The 18,953-nt window shown below is 44.1% G+C and overlaps 1 protein-coding gene across 2 annotated transcripts in view; it reads left to right on the forward strand.

Annotated features, from left to right (window-relative positions):
- The window catches only part of MED27 (mediator complex subunit 27), a 203,333-nt gene that overhangs the window by 162,221 nt on the left and 22,159 nt on the right, over nucleotides 1-18,953 (forward strand). For both annotated transcript variants that reach the window (XM_063082283.1, XM_063082284.1), the window contains exons 5-6: nucleotides 7,481-7,588; nucleotides 17,950-17,991. In XM_063082283.1, coding sequence (XP_062938353.1) covers nucleotides 7,481-7,588; nucleotides 17,950-17,991 — 150 coding nt within the window. The remainder of the gene's footprint in view (nucleotides 1-7,480; nucleotides 7,589-17,949; nucleotides 17,992-18,953) is intronic.

Here is an 18,953-nt window from a genome sequence, read left to right on the forward strand (position 1 = left end):
CACGCTGTCAAGGGGACTGCAGGGAATAACCTAGCCTGATCACTGGCTGAGCCATTATTCAGTCTCAGTGCTAAGCACTTCCCACGCACATGGGGGCACTGCCTCCCGGGTCCACAGGTGAGAAAACTGTGGCGTAAAGTGGGTGAGTAATTTGCCCAAGGCCACGCAGCCAGGAAGGGGGAGGGCCAAGATCTAGCCCCAGCCCAGACCCCATAACTGTAACTCTTGTGCTCTCCTGCCTTGCTGGTAAGTTGGTTTTCTGACTTGTGGGTAGACGTTTTTCCTGGGTCCTTGTCAGGGAAAAACATAATTCACCTCTTGGGGCTGTAACGCAACTTTGTATCTCAAATCTAGTCCATATGTGGGAGCTGCTTCCTGGTTCCATTTTTCCTCTCTTCTGTCACACTGCATGGCATTGCATTTTGTCACCAGAGGCACAACTGGATCCGGTCTGTTGAGCAAAATGAGTGACCTTCAGCATGGAAGCATGTCACTTTTATCTTTGACAGTCTCTCAGTTTGACCTCTTGATTTCCAAGTCACATAGCCCCATTTTCTTTTTATGATTTGGTTACTGTCCTGCTCTCTGCAGAGCTAGTGGCCTCCTCTTCCCAGGTGTGACAGTTTATCTTCTCTGCCCGGCTCTGCCAGAGTTGCAGCCTTTCAGAGCTGATCTGTCTCGCTTTTCTCTTGGCTATAGCCAGTTTTACGGTTTTCCTGGAAAGAAGCAACAGCAGTTTCGCTCGTCCCCCTTGCTGCTGCAGCTTCTCAAGGCCTGCTGTTAAGAGAACAATTCTGCCCAGCATGGTTCTGTCAGGACTACACACATACCCAGCAGCTGGGCAGAATTCAGAGTGCTAACTTTTTAAAAAACCGCTAAAATTAGATGAAGCAAGCACTTTATTAGCGTCTTACAGATGGGGTCAGGAGTGTGTGTATAAAGCCATTTGTGAGGGAAGCCAGGAGTCTTGCAAAGTAAGGTTTTGAGCCACTTAGCAGAGTCCTAGAGAAGATTGCTGGGTGGCTGGAGGATTAGATGGTTCAAGTCTCTGTGGTCACCATCCCTTATGATTATTGACACCCATGTGGGGTAATGGGCCAGGCAGGAGGTGGGGAAACAGCAAGAGGCAGCTTCTGTTCCTACACAGAAAATTAGTGACCTTGGACTAAAATCCTTTGAAACTTCAGCTTCCTTCTATTGAAAATGGAAATGAGAGAGCTGCAGCCCCGTGTGCATGCACCTGTCCTTGTTAAAGAGCAAAGGGGAGACTCTGCACTATCTGGAGGGAAGACCCCCCAGGAGCCAGTGAAAGCCTGGGTGGCACTGAACATTTTTTCACAACCCCATCTAAGATCTCCTGGAGGAATGTCTCATGGATCACCATTTGGGGTTGTTCCTCTGTGCACCAACTGCACCCTTTTAAAACATGCAGTAACTTGGGCAGGCACAGAAGCGTTTTCTGATCGTGCCAGACAGCTTGGCGATGCCATGCCCTCCCTCCCTCAAGACCCCAAAGTGTGCCGTGAGCCTCATGGGATGAAGCGCTTAGGTTGCTGCCAGTGACATCAGGCACATGTCAACTTTGTCACCTCCTTTAAGGTGGGAGCCATATTTATACTTTTTAACCTCCCTAGGCCTCAGTTTACCCCTTTAAAAATAGGAGAGTTGAAGAAAATGACTTCTAAATCCTTTCAGCTCTACAGTTATGATTCTCTGAGTCAGTGTCCTTGCCCGGTGCTGCACATAATACCATCACTTACTGCAATAAGTAACCCTTTCTAACCCTCCTTTAGGTGTGCATGCCTTTGCCTCCCTCCCTCCCAGCCCCGCTCCCTCTCCCCTTCTTTCTGTCTCTCCCTCTTTCTTCCTTTCTTTTCTTTTCTCTTCTTTTCCTTCTAACTACACTTTGAAAACCATTATGTAAATTACAGCAGACCCCTTAAGTGTACCTACTTATCAGACTTTTACCTTGTTTATATGTGGAAAATAACGTTTGTGGATGGCTTTATATGAATAGTTGGCGTTTTCTTTTTTTATGACACACCCCCCTCCCCACCTTAGGGCTCAGACATGCAGCCGTTAGTCTGAATGACGAATCCTGTACTACCTCCTTCACCTCCCATACCCGTGCGTTCTGCCCAGTCAGGGATGCCTTCTGGTCCTGGTGTCTGCTTTTGGTCAGCTCACCTCCCCTCAGTCCTAGACACAGGTACTGCTCAGTTTCACAGTTCTTTTTCCTCACAAGCTCTGGAAGAATAAGATTTTAAGTGATCAGCTTCTCTCACCTAAGCTCACATGGTCTACCAGCAGAGATAACATTTCAAACACCAGATTTGTTAGGCTTTTGTTAGACATCAGTTAGTGGCAGAGCTGAACTAAATATTTTTTTCTATTATCCTCAACTTTCCTCCCACTTTTTCTTTCCTGTCTTATGACTTGGCTTGCCACAGTGAATGGGAAATTCTGTTAGTGGAATATAGCTTGGTGGGCAGCTGCTGCAAGACCACGAAGAGAAGACCACCAGTTTCAGCCCCAGCTGCCCAGAATGCAGCTACCCTGATGGGATAGTGACAGCATGTCTGAGTGCACCTCCCCAGAAGGGTGATGGCCAGCGTGGGAGGCCAACCCCGCTTCCTCCTCAGGTGCACCCTGGCTGCTGCTCTGAAGCACATAGTGCTCCCTTCACTCTCTTTACAGTGTGCCACTTGAACACTCACTGGGCCAGACGCAGGAAGAGTAGTGAGTGAGCTCCTTGGAAATGTGCTGCTGGGTATATAGAAAAGTGTTACCTTGGCAACAGCAAGCCTGCTCCATTACCAGATGGCATTAGCTTTTATCTGTGTTATCCCATAGCAGTTGCCAAGAACCGACCTATCACCCCTGTCAGTGGGTGCTTTGCTTCTGACTGGGGCCAGCATCAGCTAGTTGGTGGAAGGATGCCCATCAGCCTGTATATGAGGCACTGGCATAGCGGCCTATCCAAAGTCCAAGGTCACTATACCCTGGTGCATCCAGATACATTAGAAACTGGCACATTCCAGATACGTGAGCATCTGAATCATTGCAGAGTGAGGTTCAGCCTGGAAAGCATGTTAGAGAACGTGCATTAAGCTCCGTGGTGATGGCAGAACTCAGAGGGCTCACACTACCTTTCTCCACACCATGCCCTCGAGGAAGCAAAGCCATGCTTCTAGCCATGCTTTACATGGGTTGTCTCCTCTCCTTTCCCCAGCAGGCCCTTCCCCGTTTCACAGCTGAGTAAACAGACACAGGCAGTTGTCTGACTTGCCCCGGGTCACGCTGCCTGCAAGTGGCATGTGCAGGACTTGAACTTCACACTAAATAGCTGTCTCTGGGGTTAGTGAGGTTTGGCTAGATCAGCCATGCTGGAAGCTCCACATCTTCCTCAACACTGCCTGCCCCTCAGGCTTGCAGACTCTCTCTGCTCAGTAGTCATTCATCAGACCCCACAGTTTGGTTCATCCTTCCATGCCCTGCAGCTTCCCTTCAGCCACAGATATGACAGAAGGATGGAAGATTAACCTGAGTGGCAAGTTCACTGAGCTGGAGCCAGCGACAGTTCTTATCCCAGCTTTGATGTTCACTGGCTTCAGATCTTCCCCTCTGCAAAGTCCAAACAAGAATTTGGGCCAAGTAACAACAGCTGCCCCTGAGAAGCTCTTCTTTGCCAGGCCCTATGCCATGCCCTTATCATCGGTGCATTGTCCCGTTGGCTTCTCACCGTCATTCCAAGATGGAGGTATCATTATCTCCATTCAGACGGGAAGAAACTGATGCTCAGAGAAGGTAGGTAACTGGGCCAAGCCTTCTGGTAGCGGGGCTGAGACCTGATTCCAAAGCCCCAAAATGTTAGGCTTCAAAATTGTGTGTATAGATAGTGTCATTATGACTGTATTAAAAATGCGAAAAGCCATAATTCTATGCCTGTCCAGCTTAAATGAACCACCAGGGTCCTTTTGACTTTGTAAAAAATGAGAATTGGCAAACTTCATAGAGCTTCACAGATTTGAAAGATACTAAAAGTAAACCAGAGCAGGACTTCACAATACTGACTGTCCATAAACTACTACAGCCCCAGAAATAGTCTTGCCAAAAAAAAATCAAACCTAAGTCTCATCTAATTACCAATTTGCAGGAAGTATAGAGTAATGAGGAACATGTTAAAGTACACAGCAGGGACACCATCAGCAAAATCCAGACTGTGGAAAACTGTAGAAGATAACCCAGTTTCTTCAACAAGTAAAGTGGGGGAGGGCGAGAGAGGGAGACACCTTTAGCTTAGAGGCTTATGGACATGTCAACCAGTCGCAGTGTGTGGGCCATATTTGGGTCCTGATATGAGCAAACTTTCTAAAAAATGGCATTCATGAGGCTTGGAAATTTGAACACTGACTGAATTGAATGTTTGATAATATTGGAGAATTGTTGTTTTAGATGCAGGATTGCGTGTGGTTATGCTTTTTTGTTTTCCGAGCCCTTTTAGAAGGACTGAAATATTTACAGATGAAATGATACTGTGGCGGTTGTTTCAAAATACCACAGGAAAGGAAAAGAAGGTGGAAGTGACACAGAGTGCCAAGAGTAGTGGCTGGATCCATGGGGGTTCTTTATGCTATTTTATTCACTTTTATGTATATTTTAAAAATCTTCCATAATAAAAGGTTTTAAAACATCAATTAATTCAGTACTTCTGGTGGGGGCATATACCACAGTGGCCATATCATACAGCCGAGGTGTGCGGTAGGCTATTCCACGTGGGTTTGTGTAAGTACACGCTGTAGTGTGCGCAAAAGGACGAAATCGCCTCACTGTGACTTCTCAGAATGTATCCCCGTAGGTAAGCGACACATGACTGTGTTTTGTTTTGATTTAACAGCTCCCATTGCTGACAAGAATGGAGTGAAATAGTTGTGTTTGTATCTGTCCAGTTGACATAACCTTTGTGATTAGTAGTTTGGCAGATTGTATGAAAAGCCTTCAAATATTTGTACTGTTTGCCCCCATAATCGCAGTTCCACAGATCTTGCGTAAGGAAATAATCCCAAACGCAGGGAAGGCTTTGTGAACAAAGTTCCCATGCACCACATTTATATCAGGGGTTTCTACAATATTTATCTTAGAAAAAAATATATATGAGGGGAAACCTGGATGCAACTTAAATGCTTGCCAGTAGGAGAGTGGTTAAAGAAGAATGTGTTCACTCAGCAGACTACCATGCTCATGTCACGTGACTTTTGAAGACTGCATAGCAATGTGGAACAATGCTCATGTCATCATTTTAAGTGAAAATTTGATTTGAAATTATATATGAGGATACTTCAAAAAGTTTGTGGAAAGATTTGTATTATCTTTTAATTCTGTTTTTCCATGAACTTTTTAAAGTACCCTTGAATATAGTTTTAATTATAACCCTTCAAAAACTCAGAAACCATAAATCTTTGGTGATAAGATTGAAAAGAAGTACCTGAAAACGTTACACTTGATCTTAGCCAAAAGGCCAAGAAGCGATAGGTGCCTGACAGTGTCAATGGTGATGATCTTTGAATGGGAAGACTATGAATAATCATCATCTTCTTTTCTCTCATTTAAAATTTTTCCATAATAAACATTTATTTTTTAGCTTTTTGAATATTAGTTAACTTTAAAATACCAAACTTAACTTTTAAAACAAAATTAAATATAAAAATCCTGGCATCTTTAGTGTGTTTCTGAAATCCATCTTAAGAAACTTAAATTTATCAGTTAAAGTCAGCTAGGCTTTGGTGTTTTTAGGAAACAACTGCTTGGTTATTTACGCTTATTAGATAACTAACCCTTCTGGAGGAGAGACGTTGGACCTGCCTCCGCGTTAGCCTAATAAGAGGCTGTTGATTTCAGTGCTTATTATTACAAAACTATAACACAGTTGCTCTCCCTCTCTCCCTCCCTTCCAATGTTAACTAAAGACAGAGTCGCTGATCCTACCTTTGTGGTTTACTGGCACCCTTAAATAGTAGGGGTTTTTTTCTTTCTTTTTTTTTTTTTTTTCTGGAGGCTGGCTGGTGTGGGATCCAAACAAATAGTAATTTTTAGTTACCAAAAAAAAAAGACCTATTGAATGTTATATGATGTGATGACATTTTAAAGTACTGTACAGAAATAAGATGCTTTTATTAGCATTCCCTAAATATAAACAAATCTATATCTTTTTCTTTCCCTGTTTATAGTTTGTACAGATTTAGGCATACAAAAATAGAGACATCAACCCAACACTTAAAGTCACTGAAGGAAGCAGATGTTGGGGTGTTCACTGATACCCAGGACTAATCAAGGAAAGAGCTGGTTATTACTGAAGACAGTCAGTGGAAAAACAGCAAGGAAGGGGGAAATAAAGGAAAAGGATGGTCGAAGGTGACATCCCCAGAAACTAATAACAGGTTGGGGTCAAAGGATCAGGATTGCTGTTTGGGGCTGAGGCACTTATGCAGACCAGCAGGGCTTTCTGTCAGCGAATTCTGTGATGTCAAAGCCCCATCAGAACAACCTTTGACCGTGGGCCTTGGGTGGGTCCTGGGCTGGGTCTGCCTCCAGGTTCTCATCTATGAAATGAAAAGAAGCGGCTTAGCAAAATATGGGAAGAGTTGTGCGAGTCCCTAAAAGAAAGGAAGGTGCTGTTTCTGTTCTTGGTGCTGAGCCTATTCCAGCAAGTATAGCAGGTTCCTTTTTCCCTGGCATATACAAAACTGTACTTTTTTTAGTTTTTTTTTTTTTTTAAACCGATAATACGTGCTTAGGTTCTAAGAGAGTGAAAGCACTTAAATGTATTTCCAGGATCATGTTTCTTTTTTGGAAATAAAATTCAGCTACTTTTTTTTTTTTTTTTTTTTACCTTCGGACTTTATTTGGTATTGCTTTTTTACTGTTTGCCAGCTGTTATAAATAGGTAGTTCAACCGAGGGGTATTTGGTGCCGCCTTTACTCTCTATATTGTACTCTCTACATGTTCCATGGATATATATATAGGGCTATGACATAGCATGAAAACAAATGTGCTCACTAAATCCTAGAATGCCATAATTATAGGATCCCAGCCTTTAAGGAAGAAAATTTTAAAATGGAGTGGGGGAATGGGGAAAAGAAATTTTTACTTTATCCAGCAGATAGGTAAACATATGAAACTTATGTTGATAATTTATAAGCCAAAAATATGAATAAATTCAGAGTAGTTAGATGGGTTGGGGCCTGCAACATCTTTAAGTAATTATAGGAGGAACTCGCGTGATTGAGAGCTTGTTCTCAGTGCTTTAGGATAAATAGCACAGGGGTAAGCACCTTGCCTTCCCACAGAATGTCCTCTGGTGCATCTCTTAGAAACAGGATGGACAGATGATCATTTCTTCTTCTTATAGTCTTGCCCAAATCTGTGTGATTTGCATGTTCAAGTGTAAGCTTTCATGTTTGCGTGCACATGTTTTGACAGGTGACCTTGGGAAAGGTGCTGAAAGTGATCGTTGTCATGCGGAGCCTATTCATTGATCGAACAATAGTAAAGGGGTATAATGAAAATGTCTACACAGAAGACGGCAAAGTAAGTGTTCTGGAGTCTTGTTTTTCTCTTATTTTCTGTATCCCGAACCAATGAAGTAAAGTCCCAGATGAATGACATCAAAAACTAGCCACCATAGCTGAAATGGTCAACATAATTTGTCTGTATGAAAATGAACATTTTACAAAAAAACATCTCATTCTCTCTGCTTGCATTTTTCATCAAGCTTCTACTTTTTCCTCTAAGCCTGATGCCCTTAGTTGAATTTCTAATTTATCACCTTAGACCCCAGTTGCCTCATTAAACATGTCTTCTGAGGAGATGGATTTTTTTCTCCAAGTCAAGCAGCACATCAATAGCCCAGGGTTCAGCAGCTTGCTTTCCCCAGAACCAGGAGGAAAATTCAAGTTAGTTTGGCACAACCTGATGATGCTCTTTTTCCATGAAACTAAACAAGTAGCCCTCAGGAAGTTGCTTATCTGCAGTGGCACATACTGAATACTGCTATTGAAAGAAGAAAGTTATTTCCATAGGGGATTTGTTTCATGGGAAGTTCACCCATGCAACCCCTAATTTCTTTTGACCATGCACTTTCCATATGGCTCTGTGGACAGCAGCAGGGCATGTTCATGAGAGCTGACAGCCTTCATTGTGTTTGCTTCCAGAGTGTAATGAGCACACTGCCCGAGATACCCACCCAGCACTAAGCCCGTCTCCCCGCTCTCGAGAGCTTTTCTTTCTCTCATGAATCTCATTAAAATCTTAAAGTTTGTTAGTACCAACATTTACCACCCAACGGCCACATTATAATGAGAATAGAATGTTCTTCAAAAAAAGGTAATAAATGTGGTTTAGCACAAAGCAGTGTGTTTTATAAGAGGTGTGGCCCGTGATGTCATGAGGTTTTTGAGCAAGTAACCCAGCATTTCCACATTCTGCATGAGTGTTGCCTGTGTGAGAAGCTGCTTGAACTCCAAGGACTTTGCCAAGTTCTCCTAAGTCTCCCAATTGACAACAAATCACTTGACGCGGGCAGATTTCCTTTTTCTTTTTGGAAAATTCAAATGTCTGTGGAGCAAGCGTGGAGAGTAAGCGGGTGGTCACGCAGCATGGCCTGTGTGCGTGGCCTGTGAACTGACAGGCAGCTCCAGAAGGGGGCGCCACAGCGCTGATCAGCAGCAGCAGCGCGGGAGCGGTGTGCGCCCTAGCGCAGAGGCCACGGTCGGCACCTGGAGATGCCGTTCTTGTTGGGCGTTCTCAAGGTTGACAGCTTTATAGTCACACCTGGTATGAAACACAGCCCTCGCTCGCCAAGGGCTTAAGTGAATTGGGGATATAAAGAACAAATACCTAAAAAGTGAAGGAATATTCAGGGCCGTGCTACTAGAGTTGCCAAATTCAGGGTACAAGTAAAGCACACACGGAATTTAGAGTTTAAGGAATGGAGATTCTACCGACTTTGCCTGATACTTTTAGCATTCTATTTAATTGCCCCATACTGAAGGTGTCCCAAATAATACATATAAAGCACTTAGCCACCTAATGAATACTCAGTAAGTGATAACTGGTACTATTTTTATCCTATGCTAAGACAAGGGGATTAGAAAATAGTCTCATGTGTATACTGCTAAAACTTCTGTCTGATGACTCCTCAGCTGCTTCAGATAGTTCCTTCCTGTCCATCTTCCCCAGGTTCTCTTCTCCTTCGGCCCATTCCCCCAGCCCCCGTCGTCTGCGGCCCCAACACAGGGATCACACGTGATGTGTCTAAGTCAGACCTCCCCTCTCCGGATGTTTCTCAAATTCAGCCTGTCTAAAGCTAAACTCAACATGTTTCCTAACTTCAATTTCTCTCCTCCCGCCCTTGTCTTGGTTAACCGTATCCCGTCTAATTGCTCAAACCTTCCTTCCCCTCATCCCCCATGGCTCGTCTGTCAGCAGGTACTGGCAATTCTCCTGCTTAAATCTCTCTCAAATTGGGCCCCTCCTGTCCATCTTCCCTTCTTTTACGTTCTCATTATTTCTGAACTGAATATCTGTACTAGCCGCCTCACTTCTAGTCTCCAGTCTTACCTCCCTCCCACAGTCCGTCCTTCATTTGGCTTCCAGAGCTGTCTTCCTAAAATAACACAGCCACACGTGTGATTCTCTTGCTTTTCACCATCTCCCCATTGCCCAAAGCGCAGCCTTCCCCAAAGTGGGAAAGTAGGTGTTAATAGCCGTTAGGCGCAAAGCTGCCCAGGGTCAAACAAGTCTGAGAAGCTGTGGGCGAGAGAAAGTTTCTTAGGTTTTTTTTTTACTGTAGAGGTTCCTAGAGCCTTAAGTTGGCTTATGTGCCTTATGAATCTCTCAAGAGTATATAGCAGTGTTTCCTTTACTTGGCCACCAAATTTTTCTTCCTTTATTCTTGGAGAATATTGTGACATTAGTATTTTGCAGAACGCTTCTGAAAACGCTGACATGAAGAATAAAATCTAGTCTCCTTTGCAGGGCAGGTAAAGGCCTGTTCCGTTGTTTTAGTTATTTTAGTTATACTAAGTTCCTGTTTACATTGTTAGAGGGCTCAGGGCCTCCAAACCCACTGTACAGACTGGGTCACCAGACCCCTCACATGCCAGGCTGGATCACCAGACCCCTCACACGCAGGTCCATGCTAGGTAATTGGGAAAGATTCCACGAACTGTTGGCAGATAACATGAGCTCAGTCCTCAGCTTCCTCAGCAGCAGCAGCAGCCTTGCAGAGAGTCCCGGGGGCACTAGCAGCAGCAGCCTCCAGCAGCAGTAGTGGCCTCCCCATGCCCCCCCCCCCCCCACGTGGGGGCATCGTGGGGCTGGGAGGCACCATGGGTCAGAGCCACTCATCCTTTTACTTAAGTCCATAACCCAGGACACCTGGATGCACATGCGCAATTACACTAGATGATAACCAAGGAACACCTGAGCACATATGCCTATTTACATCAAATGCTCAGCAAGATTCTCAACATCTGAGGGGCCCTGACCATTTTTCCTATATTTTCCCAACACAGTTAATTAAAATACTAATAATACTAACTGTAAAGCTACACAACTATGCCAGTTGTCAGGTTGAGGCAATAGCTATGCTAATTGTATAGCTAGGCATTTCATAACTAAAGCCAAATGTTCCATTATTTTAGTTACACTAAGTTTTCCAATTGTGTTGCTAGGGCTAGGGGTTAGAACCCACAGACCCTTCAAACCCGTTGTATAGACTGGATCACAGACTCCTCACATGCCAGGCTGGGTCACCAGACCCGTCATATGCAGGTCCACACTAGTAGTTGGGAAAGATCCCGGGAGCCACTAGCAGATGACAGGAGCTCAGTCGGCAACAGTGGCAGCAGTAGCTGCAGCAGTGGCCTCTCGGAGGGTCCTGGGGGCACCGGCAACAACAGCTGGCAGCAACAGTCTCCAGCACCACTAGCGGCTCCCCCCCCCCCGGAGCATCCTGGGGACAGGGGCAGCTGTGGACCAGAGCCACTCGTCCTTTATACTCAAATCCATAACCCAGGACACCTGGGCGCACGTACACAATTACATTAGACTTTAGCCAAGGAACAGCTGGGCGCACGTGCATGTTTACATCAAATCTTGCTCGGCAAGATTCTGAACATCTGAGGGGCCCTGACCATTTTCCTTCACTTTCCCTACACTAAAGTATACTGGTCTGGTAGGAGTTACGCTAAGCCAACTGTCTACGGTGGTTATCAAATTCTCCTAACAGTATCATGACCCAGGTGCTGCTATTAGACTCATTTTGCAGATAAAGAAACTGAGACCTAGAATGGTAAAGTAACTTGCCCGCAGCCACGCAGAGCCAGATCTGAGAACCGCATCTACCAGGAGCTCCTCGGGGGCACAGACTCTGTCCTATGACTCTGTCTCCCGAGCATATACCTTAGCACCTAGAACTCAGTAGAAGCCCAGTCGTGTGTGGGAACAGATAATGAAAAAACCTACTTGGGATATGAAAATGTTTTAGCTGGAATGGAAAAGTGGGGAGTCAAAAATGAGAAATGGGCACTAAAAGAAGCAGCAGGAATTGAAGTCATAAATAAATCAAAGAGTAACGGACACACAGGAGCTCACACACACACAGTCTCCTGAGGAGAGGTTAGGGTGGCTTCTTTTCATCAGAAAGAAAGCAGCTGTGCACTTAGGAACCTGAATTGGACTATGGTTGATGAAATGTGGTGGGACAGGAAGCCTCACGTCCCCTTTTACAACTGCACATACTGGCCCAAGTGGTAAGCAGGGACCCGAAAGGAAACAGCAAGACAGGATCAAGCCACGTTTGTTATTTTGAGGGTGCATTGACCGCATTTGGTAGAAAAGCTCTCAAATGACTGCTCTGCCCAGAACCTAATCCTAGCTAATTTGATTAGCCCCCTTTTTTCAGAGCACTTTACAAATGATAAAAATAAAACCATGCAGACACTATTAGTGTTCTATTTTGAGTACTGATACTGGGGTGTATGTGGGTCCTGGTATGTATTTATATACATAGAGGCAGTAGTACAGTTAATATGCTGAAGTGTCTGACACATCCCAAATAAAATGTAACCTTTGGAAGGAGCCATTGGACTTGAGGTGTGGCCTACAGGAACAAACGGTGGCCTGCAGTTTTGCTGTTCCAGAGGCGCACCCCGCATTTGCTGAGTTGGTGCCTATATGGTTGCAGGGGGCATTTTGCTGCAGCGTCCTGGAGCATAGCCCCTGATGCACTGGGTGTGGCTCAGAAAGCCTCCTCTGGGCTTAGCTTATGCCTGTGTGATTGTCTGTGTCCTCCAAACCCTAAGCAACCAGCACATTCTAAAGGTTTAATTATCCCTCCTGCTGTAGTAGCGGCCCAGCGCCACCCAACCCTCCAGGCCCGGCAGGTTTTTTCTCCATCAGAATTTATCCCAGCAAGGCTGTCACTTCGTACTTTTTGCAGTAACAACCACCACCTCTACCCTAATGTCCTGTTTCTTTACCTGTGATACATGTTTTATACCAAGCATCAGTAACCTGATTCCTCTAATAAAAAATAAAAATGCTTTTAAGAATTACCAACTGCTATTCATTGTAATCAGGGAGTAGCAAGTGCCATGACTCAGCATGTTAAAAGGCAGGATTTAAGGTGAATACCTGGCCATTGTCCTGATTTTATATCAGTCAGGCTTAGCTGAAAAAATATTAGTGTCTCGGCTGAATTTATCTTATTAGGGGATTTAGGTTATGTTAATGCTATAGCTTCATTAATTACCCCGTATCAATAAAAAAGGCAGCTTTTAGCCTCCCAGCGTAAGAGAGGAAAAGAAATGGTGGTATCAAAGGAAACCTTCAAAGACAGCCCGAGCTGTCTCCAGGGTAATTTCTGATCCCCACATTCTTCGCACTTCAAAGTTGGATGTGTGTGTGTGTTTGGGTCGAGGGGGTTGGGGGAAGCTTGAATCTGATTTCTCTAATAAGCGTTGGCATCAGGCCCGTTTGATATTAGATGCAGGGAACATTTTGATTTGTTATCCACTTTGAAATTGTTCAGACGACCTTCAGAAAAATGGCCTCTTGTTACTTCTGGGGGGAAGGGTGAAAGCCAGGGAAAGGGGAATCCAGTTTAATTCATATGCAGAGGATGCCCTGAAATTGTGCTTTCAGCAGTTTTTTAGTAACAAATGCATGTCCTGATTGAAAGTGAAAAGTTGAAGAATAATAGACCAGTAACTCTGTGTTCTTTGGTGAGACTTGTTCGTTCCTTTATTCTCCGGGGAAGGTAAGCAGGCTTAAGAAGAGGTCCACCCAGAAGTTTATTGTTTTGAAAACCTGGGGAACCATGGAGAAATCCATCACTATTGCTGGTTTGTAGCATTCTACCCAAACTGACATGTCTGTCACCTGTTGACCCTACAAGATGAAGCTACTAAATAGAAGCTTTAAAAGTTGAAACCCCTGCGTGACTTATGAGTTTTATTTGGAAGTGTTCATTTTAGATCATTTAAAATTCATTGCACTAATTCTTAAAATGAAGTAAAAAATTGATAACTTTCGGATAAGCTGCCAAAATTTTCACTTGCTGCTAAATGAATTTTAGCAGTGAGGATCGTCACCGCAGCAGGCCTCCAAGCATATTTGTAATGCTGAACTTTCCAAGAGTGCCACCAGAAGAGCTGTGCATGTGACAGCTTCGGGCTGCTGAGAGTCCACATTGCATCTGAAGTCTAGCCGAAAGGCAGTCTCTTCCTCCCAGGGTACGAGCTGGGCCTCTGGACACAGACCTGGTTTTGAAGAGCACACCACACATTAACTATGTGACAGTGGACAAGTGGCTTAACTTCTCTGAGCCTCAGTTTCCTTATCTGTGAATTGGAAATGATTTCATCATCTTTATGCTATTGCTAGAAGGATTTAAAAAGATAATGCGGGGAAAGTGCAGGCCGAACACTAGTCGTCAGTAAATGTCATCTGCCCTCGCTGGCGGTGATGGAGGGGAGATGGTGGTAGTCATCACTGAAATTAGGATTACCTTGCCTGCTGATGTCGGGTCATTCTGACTGTTCTTTTCAATGAATAAATGTGATTTGTCATTTACTTTCACTAGTTCATGCATCGAGAGGTCTCTTAATACCTTAGTCTTTGTCCTGAGAGCAGATGTGTCTGTGCTAAAGCAGTTGGTCATCTGGGGAGCTGCTTTCATTGCATCTGAGAAAAGACATATTCCCACCCCTAAAATACTTATTCCAATCCCCAGAGTCCAGGAGGCTGCTCCTAAGACTGCAGATTCAGCCACCAATTACCACAAGGTTGACTTTTCTGTTTTCAGCTCTCTAACGCTTGCCAGAATACTGAGGAGTGCTTCACTTTCTTTTTCCTGACACTATAGTTCAGAATAATTTCTTGTTCATCAGGCTGAAGGTTTGAAGCTTCCAGAATGCTCCTTCTTTGAATATTACAGCCAGCAAAAACCTGGTAGCCATGTCTGCCTTTGCAGCAAATAACCTGAAGCTAATAAATATTCACTCAGATCAGTCCTGGCTCCCTGAAATGAATTTCTGAAATCTTCCTGGCCCTGAGGAGAGGCAGGGCATTGACTCCAGAATGCTTGTTTAAATGGCTTTCTTTGGCATAAATCTAGCAGAAAATCAGGTACAAACCATCTGCTGTGGCGTTCCCAGCAAAAGGGGAACCCATTGTTATCGGATCCCTTTCTTACCCATGTGCACCAGGTAAACAGACTGTATTGTCTCAGGTCCCCTGTCCCAGATGGGAGGAACTGTTCCCTGGGGTCTTGAATAATATATCTTATTCTCCTTTCAAAAAGAGCAACATCCTCACTTTGAATAAGCCTTGTGTGTTTTGAGAATCCACAATTAGGCTGGAGAGTCCATCTCTTAATTAAACGTATGCATATTTTTCTCTAGGTGATTTTTTTATTAAAACATTTTGCAGATCCTGAAGGTTTTTTATAATTTTCTCTCTTAAATAAAAACTATAACTTTTTTTTTTTTTTTTTTTTTTCCTGACCGGTAAGGGGGTTGCAACCCTCAGCACAGTGTGGTCCGCACCACGCTCAGCCAGTGAGCGCACCGGCCATCCCTATATAGGATCCAAACCCGTGGCCTCGGCGCTATCAGCGCCGCACTCTCCCAAGTGAGCCATGGGGCCGGCCCAACACCATAACTTTTTAATCTATGCAGATTCTTCCTCCTCTTTCGTTTCTTCATGGCTCTGTGTTAATGTCTTGGTCTGCTTATGTGTGATGTGAACAGGTAGGAAGGATAAACAGTGGAGAACTCCAGAAGGAACAGCTGTGGGCTTACAATGGAAGGAGAACTATATTAGTTCTAAGTTCAGACACTGACTTTACTCCTCCTAAAATTTGGTTTAGAATCATTGGCATCTCCCTGTCATGTTGGCAGTGATTTTGTTAGAACTAAAAGATGCAAAAAGTCATTCTTACTCCTCCTGCAACCGTGAATAATCTTTAAATGCTGCATTTGTTAAGCCCTGGGCTAAACTGCTGCACTGAGAAAGTGGTACGAACCTGACTTATCCTGCCAGATATGACCAGCTGCCTGACAGTAGTTTTCTTCAACAGAACTGATAATGCTGGGAATTAATTACATATGTTTCTTGTGAGGTTTCCTTCAGAGTTATCTGAAGGTAGCATGTCACATTTCCCCTGACAGATTGTTAACCCGTTGAATTAAAATTCTAATGCCTGAAGATTTTTAAAATTCCTCCCATCCATTGGTTTAAGTGGGAGGCATTGGCTGAAAATTGACAACACCTTTCTGGAGAGCAGTTTAGCCAGAGTAGAAGGAGGAGGGCCCATTTGGGGCTTTTGTGGAAATCCGGGAAGGAGATGGTACACGCAGCGGGGATGGGGAGAAGTGGCTGAGTTTGAGGTATGTTTTCCAGGCCAAATGAATGGATACTTGATCAGTCAAAGTTCTTCCATTATTTATGCTGGAGTTGGGTTAACTAAACCTCCACTCTCTCCAGGAGGAGCCCTGCAGAGGTTCAGAGCAGCTCCTTAGAATCATCTTAACTTTCTCTACTGTCCTAGAAGTTTTCAAACAGTGAAATTTACACGAAACTAATTGTGAACAGAAAGAAGCGGGGGAGAACTGAATATGCCTGTTCACAGCCCAACTTTTGATTTTCAGGGACTGTTTTCAGAAAGCCAAGTTTTGGTGTTTTTCCTCAGAATAGAAACAGAATTCTGAAGTGTCCCAGGTCAAATGCAACACTTCTTCTGTATTTTTTTTTTTTCCTGACACCTTGATCTTGGACACTCCTATCTTCTTAAAGGAGTCTGCCATCTGATTGCTCCTCATGCACCCCTGGTGCTCCAAAATCAGTAACACACATGCAGGCCTAAACAGCTGTGTCTCAGGTTTCTGTCTTGACCACAGGCCAACCCCAAAGGCAGGTTCCAAACACCTCAACGAGGTGTTTCAGTATGCTCAGCTCTTGAACTCATATATTAAAGTCAACGTTTTAGCACCTATGGGACATACTAATGGCTTCCTCATTTAATCAGCACTATCCTTGAACTATCTCCCAGCACTGTTTTGGGGGTAATTACTATTGCCATATGTAATTTGTTCCAAATTCCTGAAATAGTGGGAAGGTATTGATTTGGTTTATCATGCAAACCTGCAAAACCAAAATGGTTTTGTTTAGAATGAGCCACATTCTAAAGTACCCTATGTGTGACCAAGTGTGGCCAGAGGAGGACTAGACAGGGTTTATTCCAAACCCTACCCACATTGTATCTTGGACTTCCAGCTTCCCCATTTGAAAAGTAGTAGTACCCTAGATCAGGTACTCTCAACCTGAGGAGCACTGCTAACAAAATAAACAAAAGAGGGAACAGGCTCTTGGGCCCACTGTAAACCCACTAATTTAGACACTCCAGGGGAGGGACCAAGGAATCTGTATATTTAAAAAAAAAAAAAAATCCCCCTAGGGGCATCTGATGCCCAGCCAGGTTTGAGCACCTCCAGGTGAGACCACCTGTAAGAAGCCTCTACAGATGATAACCTTGGGCTTTGGAATGGCTCTGAACCATTGTCTCGTCCTCTGCAAAGTAAGGTTGCTGATGGGATCTGCCATGTGGGCTTGTTCTAGAGATTGAATGAGAGTGCATGTGTTGTGCGGGGCCTCTTTTGGTGTTTGACATGGAATCAACTCAGCAGCTGGACACTGCAGGTTTTCTCCACTCAGCAAAGACCTGCGGATTCCCACAATGGGCCAGGTCCTGTTCCAGGACCTGGGGAGGAAGACAAGCTTCTTGCTCTCACTGAGCTTATGTTGCTGTGGGCAAGTCAGATAGTCAACAAAGAAATAATAGAGCTTCAGGCAGTATAGGTGTTATGAAAATTTTAAAGTTTGAAAGCATAAAGAGAATCAAGACAACAGGTATTGGGAATAATATTTTGATAGGATAACTGGGAAATGCCTCTCTGATAAAGTGACATTTGAGCTAAAGGAAGTGTGGGAGGAGCCATGTGAGGGTTAACAATCCAGGCAAAGAGCACAGCAGGTGCAAGGGTCCTGAGGCAGGATTGACCTTGGCACAATGAGTAATGCGAGAGAGCTGTGGTAGGAATCAAGGTTAGAAAGGGGAGCAAGGTACTCAGTTCATCAGGGCGTTGGGAGCAACAAATACCTCAAGGTGATTCCCCTCCATCTCTTCATTTAGTTTCCTTAAATCACCTATAGCCTAGTAAGAAATTTAAGCAGGACATTTAAGATACTTCTCAGCCCAGAGATCCTATTGTTCTGTAATCAGAATGTTTTAATTTTTTTCAAGTTTAATAGGGGTAACAGTAATTTCAATATCATTTCTTCAAGTCCAAAATTCTGCTGATGATTTTTATCTCTTTTCTTCCCAGCTTGATATATGGTCCAAATCCAACTATCAAGTATTCCAGAAGGTAAGTTTTACATTTTGCTTCTCACTCAAGAGACATTCAGAAAACATGAATGCTTTGAGGTATAAACATTGGTTTCAAATCAGAGGCTTTTTAAAAAGTGTAAAAAGTCAAACATAAAAGGCTGCTCAGTGTATGATTCCGTTTATAGAACATTCTGGAGAAAACAAAACCTTAGGGACAAAAATCAGATTGGTGGTTATCAGGAGATGGGAGCAGGGGATTGACCCCAGAGGGGCACAAGAGAACATGTTGGGGTGGTGGAAATATCCTGTAGTGGGTTGAATTATGTCCCCCTAAAACATTGAAGCTTGAATTGTGTCCCCCACATTTTATGTGTTAGCCCCCACTGTGACTGTTAAGAGGGTGGGAAATCCTATTATGGTTATTGAAAGGTGGAGCCTTGAAGAGGTGATTGGATTGTAGGTCCGTGCAGTAGTGAATGGATTACAAATGGTGGTCAGGGACGTGGTTCTGAGGGCTTTAAAAGGAGAGTCTGTCTCTCTCTCTCTGCTCTCTCTACTTCTGCCATCTTGCAATGTGAGACCCCTGGGTCACTGTTGCCACCACCAGATGGACTTTGGACTTCCCAACCTCAGAAACTGTAAGCAATAAATTTTGTTTTCTTTATAACTTAACCAGTTCCAAGTATTTTGTTGTAAGCAACAGAAACGGACCAATACATATTCTGTGTCTTAATTGTGGTGGTGATTGCACAACGGTACACATTTGTCAAAACTCATAGAACTATGTACCTACAAAAGATGAATTTTACTATACGTAAAAAAGAATTCTGAGTTGTTCCAAGCTCAACACAGTTTTGAAACTCAGTTTCTCAGAGCCCTAGTGGTCTGCGCAGGTGCCCGAGGGATGGGCTGAGGGAGGCAGCTGGCCCTGCCCCCACCTTGCCCTGCTCCCACCTGTACCTCCACTTGACGCCTGGTGGTATCTTTTTCAGATACTGG

The sequence above is a fragment of the Cynocephalus volans genome, chromosome 17, assembly GCF_027409185.1.
Source record: "Cynocephalus volans isolate mCynVol1 chromosome 17, mCynVol1.pri, whole genome shotgun sequence".
In the NCBI taxonomy this organism is placed as follows: domain Eukaryota; kingdom Metazoa; phylum Chordata; class Mammalia; order Dermoptera; family Cynocephalidae; genus Cynocephalus; species Cynocephalus volans.